Source organism: Micropterus dolomieu, unplaced genomic scaffold (genome assembly GCF_021292245.1).
Source record: "Micropterus dolomieu isolate WLL.071019.BEF.003 ecotype Adirondacks unplaced genomic scaffold, ASM2129224v1 contig_13792, whole genome shotgun sequence".
Lineage (NCBI taxonomy): Eukaryota > Metazoa > Chordata > Actinopteri > Centrarchiformes > Centrarchidae > Micropterus > Micropterus dolomieu.
The window spans coordinates 1-7,673 of NW_025742778.1; the positions used below are offsets into that span (position 1 = coordinate 1).

The 7,673-nt window shown below is 39.0% G+C and overlaps 1 protein-coding gene across 2 annotated transcripts; it reads left to right on the plus strand.

Moving 5' to 3' along the window:
* Positions 1–2,983: 2,983 nt before the first annotated feature.
* LOC123966607 (ladderlectin-like) lies at positions 2,984–5,664 on the plus strand. Of its 2 annotated transcripts, XM_046042749.1 has the most exons (9): positions 2,984–3,107; positions 3,194–3,248; positions 3,352–3,448; positions 3,571–3,621; positions 3,771–3,809; positions 3,942–4,051; positions 4,168–4,302; positions 4,411–4,522; positions 5,344–5,664. In XM_046042749.1, the coding sequence occupies exons 3-9, from the start codon at positions 3,388–3,390 to the stop codon at positions 5,481–5,483; spliced, it is 648 nt and encodes a 215-aa protein (XP_045898705.1). In that variant the 5' UTR covers positions 2,984–3,107; positions 3,194–3,248; positions 3,352–3,387; the 3' UTR covers positions 5,484–5,664. The 2 variants fall into 2 exon arrangements, with proteins under 2 accessions (XP_045898705.1, XP_045898704.1); XM_046042748.1 differs by lacking the exon at positions 2,984–3,107 and having other exon boundaries at positions 3,147–3,248.
* The last annotated feature ends 2,009 nt before the right edge of the window (positions 5,665–7,673 follow it).

Genomic DNA, 7,673 nt, shown 5'->3' on the forward strand with positions numbered 1-7,673 from the left:
TGGTTATGATGGATAATTAATGGAGGTGGCGGTTATTTAGAACATCTGATGCCTTTACACTTGAGGGTTTGTTAGTTTTACTACTGTGGCACTGGTAACGGAAAGCAGCCTGCATGGGCCTTTCGGAAGCTGTCAGAAAGTCTTCACTTTAAATTTAACTTGGGCTGGGTTGAATTTCCAGCTGAGTCAGTTTCACATAAATGCAGTCATTTAGAGCAAACACACACTTTTACTGTACTATGAAAATAAAGAGGGCGTCTGTAAGGACTTTAACCTTTGACCAATTATGTTGGAGAATTTGTCTGAAAATGTTTTTTGTTTTTTTTCTGTAAATGACATTTGAATTAAGCAAGACTCAGAATAAACAAACCCGCTGTGATAGGCTGACTTGGAGAAACTGAGCCAGAGGATCAGCTGTTTTGCCAAATGGGTTTACACATACAAGAAATTAGCTTTGGTGTTTAAAAATAAATGATAAACTATAGTATAAAAAGGGTTATTTATAATCTAGCAAGCATGACAATCGGCGCATCCACTGTGTTCACGTTATCTCTCTCTCGGTTTCTCTGCCAGTGTAAAGAGCTTCAACACAGCTGGTCACATGTTTGAGCATTTGTGTATCAAGCCTTTTCAGACAAGGAGCAACACACCTCTTACATACTCTTTTGGATCTTTGGATCCGTGGGGTCTCACTGCATTTGTTACACCGCTGTATATCTCATTCTACTTTTTAAGTGTAGCCTAGGCTTATTTTTTTGTGTCTAGCCTTGGTGTAGGCTATTTCTCTGGAGTTTTTCATGGTGCTCAGTGTTCACAAAGGCTACTTTATAAATCAGTCCCAAATGTCTGTAGATAAACATAGTGGCAAAGACATTACCTGGTTTGGTACCTGTTTCATCAACAAATAGGGTTTGTCCGTGAAATTTACGGTCTGGTGGTTTGCATGAACAGGGTGGCCTGGGATGGAGACAAGTTCATGGCTTGAATAATTGTTGAAACCGGCCCGACTAAGAGTGTGATCCGCCCGCTTAATTGGACCTGAAAGCATGACCGAAGCAGCATTTTTATTCTGGGTATCACAAAAAAAGTTCTCGAGGCTTAGGGGAATGGGCTTGATTGAGGCGAGGTAGACGGAGTGGGCCGTGGCTTGGACAGAAGTCAACGCGGAGAGTGTACCACTGAAGGTATGCAGACAATCTGGCGAACTCTGGCGTGCTGATGTGCAGCAGAGCAGAGACTGCCTCTGCTGCTTTGCTTAGACCCAGTTTTAGTTTTTCCTACTGAACTGTTTAACCATGTTTTTTTTTTACACTTCATTTTATTGAATCTATGCCTGTTCATAGTTTATTTGATATTTCATTTCCTCTGAATGTTGTGCTTTAGGGATTTTAATTTGATTTTCTGTGAGAAGAACCTATACTGAGCACATCCTACTACTATAGCTGGAGAGTGATGGGCGAAGACGTAATGTCTGTGATGTAAAAGAAGGTTGATGTGATGTTCAAAGATGACTCCGAGGTTGCAGATATGTGGGGATAGAGACAGGATGGAGTTGTTGATGGAGAGACGAACGTTATTGCTGTTTTTGTGAGGGATCAGGTCACTTTTATTTTATTTGATTTGAAGGACATTGGTTTGCACCCAGGTTTGTATATTGGTGAGGCAAATGGTCAAAGTCGAAGAGGTAACTGTGGTGATCGATTTGCTGGAAATGTGGATGCACACGTCATTGGCGTAGCAGTGGAAAGGGTCACTTCCTGTTGCAAGTAGGTGACGCTATGAGTAGTTATTAGCATATGGATGTCTTTGGGGTGGGAATGTCATAAAACATGTAAACTTTGGTACAGATGCGAGTATGTACACTGAACATCCTTGTTTTGTGGTTAATCATCAATTTTTGACGCCATGCCACGGACATCTCCTTTGATGAAACCTCAAAACATTTCATCGTTGATGCCTTTTGAATGTACAGCCAAACTTTGAAGTCAAACGCATAAAGTCATACTTTCCGCATTATTTCAGACCCATCGCACCGTGGATGACTGTTACAGCTCCTCCCCTCTGATAGGCACTACAGAGCACTGCACACCAAAACCTTACAGACTCAGGGACAGTTTCTACCCACAGGCCATCACTCTGACTAACATAAATTTAGGAACAATCTCTGTATGATAACATATTGACTTTGTAACATAGTAATGTGCATCTCCACCTGGATACTATTCATAGCTTCTTTTTATTATTTATTTGTCACTTTTGCAATTCATTACTGTTTATATAGTATATGTTGTATATACTGTCTATATCATATTGTACAGAATAACCCCTGCACAAAAATATTTATTCCAGTATCCATTGCACTATGCTCTCACTTCACTATTGGACACCCACAAATGTTTTTGTTTTGTGTCAAAACATGATAGATGTGACACAGAAATGTTTTTTTCTGCTTTTTCAGGGTGCGCTAGCGGGCCATTTGGCTATACCCATGCAGGAACACATATGACACGTACATTTTCCTGCCATTTGAATGTTGATCAAAGTTTTGGGAGTTTTCGAGCATGTTTAGGCCGCCAGCTTCACTAGCAAAAGAAAAGACAAAGAAAAAAGGATTCTTTAAGTTTCCATATGGTCCAGTAATAACAACCCTATATGTTAAAGTATATATTATATTTGTCAGATGCCTGATCAGACAAATACTGGACCTCAAATTCTGGAGAATAAGCTGGTGTTCTCTGGCGCCACATAGGAGACACAAAAGTGACGTTTAACTCCAGCAGCAACTGCACTGCGGTTGCATCACACCCCTACATGCATCACTGCATGAGTCCAGCACTGTTTGCAGCTTTAATTAGTTTTGTGTTCCCTGGCGACCTGATGTCATTTCCATGGCCAGATTCCTTTTTTCCTGTTGTAGACATAACTTTTATTTTATTCCATATTTAGACGATTTGTATGGCATGTTTTGCTTGAATAGGCAGCATCCCCTAAAAGACCAGACGCTCCACTGTGATGTCAGGACTTGGATTACAGATGAGTGGTTAATGCTTTCCCCACTTAACCCACACCTCTCTGATTTCTGCCAGCGTGTCTTGTTCACGCCCCTTGTATAATCAATCAATCAATAAATAAATAATAATCTGCTAAGATGCGTCATCAACTGTATATAAGAGCTGGTGTTTCTCTGGTTCAGGACGACTGAAGCTACAGACGCTGAGAAGGAAGAAGAGAAGATCGTTCTGCAGCAGGTTTGCTCACAAACTGTCATTATATATTGACCTGACTGCCACTACAGGTGGTCTCTTCCCTAGAGAAGTGTTACTAACATGTCCCTGTCTGTCTTTATTAAAGGTAATCATCATCTTCAACATCTGCATCATCTCCACCATGAAGACGCTGACTCTGTCTGCACTTCTTTGTGCCATGATGGCTCTGACCAGAGCTGCTGGTGAGTATTACTCCATATGTGAGTGAGTGTGAAAGAGAGACAGCTTATGTTCATGTGTCTATACACAGCAACAAGGGTAGATGAAGACATGAACTCATTAGTGGGTCAAAATGTCCTTCCAGCTCTTCCAGACGCAGTGGATGGACCTGGGACAGAGGGAACTGCTGTCCAAGGTGAGTGCATATTTCTTTAGATTTGTAATGGTGGCGTCATCTAATCAAATTTATGATGAACAGACAGAGAAAGAATTTAAATTCGTTGATAAATACACAATGAAGACAGCAGACAACTTAAATCAGTAACTATATGTCAAACTGTGCAGTTCTTCCAGACGCAGAGGTTGTAAACTCGTTTACTCCAGGTCAGTGGTTACTTTTTCAGAATTATACTAAAATACACTTTGTCATGATGTTCTCCTGTAAATAAACAGAAATACTGCATCTATCTACTGCTACTGTAGACTCACTATCCACTCTTGTTTGTTCGACTTCAGGAGAGAGTCGTGTTGTCAAGAGGTCCACATTATGTCCTATTGGTTGGACTGCTTTCAACAGTCACTGTTTCTTCTACGTTCCACGATCCACGAGTTGGGCTTTGGCTGAGGTAATCAGGATTATCTTTATTCAGTGAAGCTTCTACGCAGCATTTATTTGGTTCACTACTTTCTATACTTCGTTCATTTGGATCATTTACTGACTTGACTTCTTTCTCCGCTGTAGAGAAACTGTATATCCATGGGTGGACACCTTGCATCTGTACACAACATCCAGGAGTACCATCAGATTCAGACGATTATCTTGAGGGCCTCTCATAATCAAAGAGGAACATGGATTGGAGGCTATAATGCAGAACAGGTATATTATTCGTGACTATATAATGGACGTTGGATGGATGAAAGTTATTAGTTTAAATGACTGTTGTCTAGACTCTTTTATTCAAACAATATTCTCTCTGTATTCAAGGACCAACAATGGTTCTGGAGTGACGGTACGTCTTTTCTCTTTACTCACTGGTGTCCCGGAGAGCCTAGTAACGGTAAAGGTCGTCAGCAATGTCTTCTAATGAATTATTCAGGTAAATTATAAGATTATTTTCCATGAGAGCTCAGTATTTGGTGTAAATGGTGCTGTAATTATCACTGATAAACAATTTAAATATCTTTGAATTTACAAAATCACTTGAATACATCATACAGTATACTACAACATTTAACAGTGATTTACAAAGTATTCAGATCCTTTACTTAAATAAAAGTAATAATAATACTCTGGAAATACTCTGCAAAGTAAGTAATTAAAACTCCCGCATTATAAATGTAACTCAACGAAAACTATGTAAGTGTAATCAGGAAAAAGTACTTAAAGCAGTAAAATGCCCATTGTGAATGTTTTACTATTATATATTGTATTACTAGATCATTATACCTCATGCATTAATGTAAAGCAAGATTGACTGTTGTAGTTGTTGAGGTGGAGCTAGAACTATTTTGTATCAGACTGTAAATAATGATTATATTCTGATTAATGAAATCAGCTGATTATTTTCTACATTAATCAATTGATTGTTTGGTTTGTAAAGATTCTGAAAATAGTGAGAAATGCCGTCATGATTACCCAAAACCCAAAGTGAGACCTTTACGATGCTTGTTGTGTCCAAACAACAGTCCAAACCTCAACATTATTTAACATTATTTTGAGATTGATTAGTAACCTTTTAATGCAGCTAGACAAACTGTGGTGTTGTGATGACAACAGTCAGGAGTTTCTGCTTGTAACTGTGAGAGGTGTTGTTCAAATGGACAATATATCCCAGGATGAATGATCTGTCTACATAATGATGCTTCATTCAACAGTTTCAGGTTTGCTGTCTGACTGCTGTGTTTTTGGTTCTTACAGATCAGAAATGCTGGGATGACAGCGGTTGTGATGATCAGCTCCCATCTGTCTGCCAGAGAGAGAGGCTAAAAAACGTTCCTGTTAAAAACACAAACACTGAACAAATTGTGTTTCTCTCTGTTATCCAGTCCCATAATTAACCTGAAGGCTCTACATCTCATTTCACATCTTTATTTCTTCTCTATTGCTGTAACGCTACTTAAGGAACGAAGCGACATGTGACATAAACAGCAGCTGGATTGTCTCTGTCTCTTTAATACGAGCAGACTGAATGTGTAATGAAAAGAAAGCTTTTAGCACAACTTTATTCTGCAGAGTGAACTGTTTTTTCTTGTCTTATGCTAAAGTCTCAAGCATTGAAACTGCCATGTGTAGTAGTGATTGAGCAGCTTGAGAACCCAAACGCAGGACACCAGAGATGAGCAGGTATAGTCCAATGTTTTATTAACAAAAAGGAGAGCACAAACTGTGGCTACATCCAAATAGAATCCAGAGTATGTCCAAAAAACAAAGGCAAGGTAATGCAGAACACGAGGCAGGAACAAACTCAAGCAACAGATCTACACTGGATACACGCAACAATGAACCAACCAAGACTGACCAGAACACAGGGATTGAAATACTTAGGCAAACGTGCAGGGTGGGAACACAAAACAGGTGAACGACATGAGCAGCTAATTAGGCACAGCAGACACGCAGGCTGTTTCTCAATCTGCGTTCTTGTCTGTTCTTGTGGACTGAAGTCGCAGCCAAAGTACTGTTCCAATTAAGATAAAAGACAGGACACATACTATAAGAAAACTTGAACATGCGAATGAACAAAAAACTAAACTTAGCCAAAACATGGCAAGATCAAATAAAGCTTATAGAAACACAGAACCCAAAACCAAAACCATGAAACCAGATACTAAGTAAACTAGAACATGTGAATGAATAAAATAATAAACAAGGCTACACAGAGAAACACAAAACCAAAAACAGACTTAAACAGGAAAGACATGAACACAAAACCAAACTCCTAACAGAAACAAGCTGGTCTGTGTTGTATGTCCTGTTTGTACGGGTACAATCTTCCTGGATCTCAAAGAGCTTTAGCTATAATACTGTTAAATAATACTGTAAATTATAATTTTTGGGAGTATTTGGTGAAAATGTCCATCCAGTAAAGGAGCAATGTAAACCAAAGGGATTTTCTTATCCAATGTGTCTGGCAGCATTTGGTTTAGTTTAACCCTCCTGTTGTGTTATGGGCAAAATAAATAAATACATTTGGTGTATTCATCTGATTGGTTGAAGGCTTCTTGTATTCCTCCACACTCCGCATTTATATAAATATATCTGGTTAAACAGATCCAAATCTGTGAATTGCTTTCCGGTGGTTCACAGTCGAAATATTACGTGACAAAATATGAAAGTGATTCTGGTTGTTTTGGGGACCTTTACTGTACTGCATATGTTCACACCTGTATGACTGTATTTTCAACACAATTATTTTAGTAACTGCTTTACAGGTTGAAAAACTCCCAATATTCCCACTTTATTTGCATTTACCGGTTGAGGTAGCATAATTAGCCCTATGACATGCTTTTCACTGCTGCCTGACTAATAAAACTTAAAGCTTTCCAGTAAAGACCCACTGAACCTAATCATTATCTATGGGAAGTGAGCAATTTGAAACCATCTAGGGTCCAACAGTTTGTCGGTTGTTGCAGGTTCACTTTTATTCTGTTGAACACTAGGAGCCGCGACAACACCCAACCACAAACTGTTATGGAATCCTAACACAGATGTTATCTGTAATAAAGGTCTGCAGTTTCTATATTATGTGTGAAGTGAGACAGTTTAGTGTGACAGACACATTTCGGTCCTCTTCTATCGCTCCTTTGTGAAGAGTATATTAACTTTTTGTTCCATTGTCTGGTATTTTTCATTGTCAGTGAATAATAAAAACAAACCACACGAGATGGTCAATACCTCCAGTAAGATTATATATAAATATAAAGTAAAGAGATCACAAATGCACAAGTATTCAAAAAAAATACAGGAAATATACGGCAGTAGTGCAATGACATCTTGTCTTCCCACGTCACTCACAGTGCAGCTGCTGCAGTCCAATGCATCACACGCTAATGGAGACAATGTAGGTTAATGTCAGTAGTTACCTATCTAGCTGCTTTAATACTTACTTTCCTACCTTCATAGTTTCGTAAATAGCATTTACTTTTACTTTCAATGAGCTATGTGTTGTTAGCTAGCTGATAGATCAGGGCTTTTCTATTACAAATTCAATCGGGCCGGATTTTAAAACCAGGACACGTAGATGGGCCAGA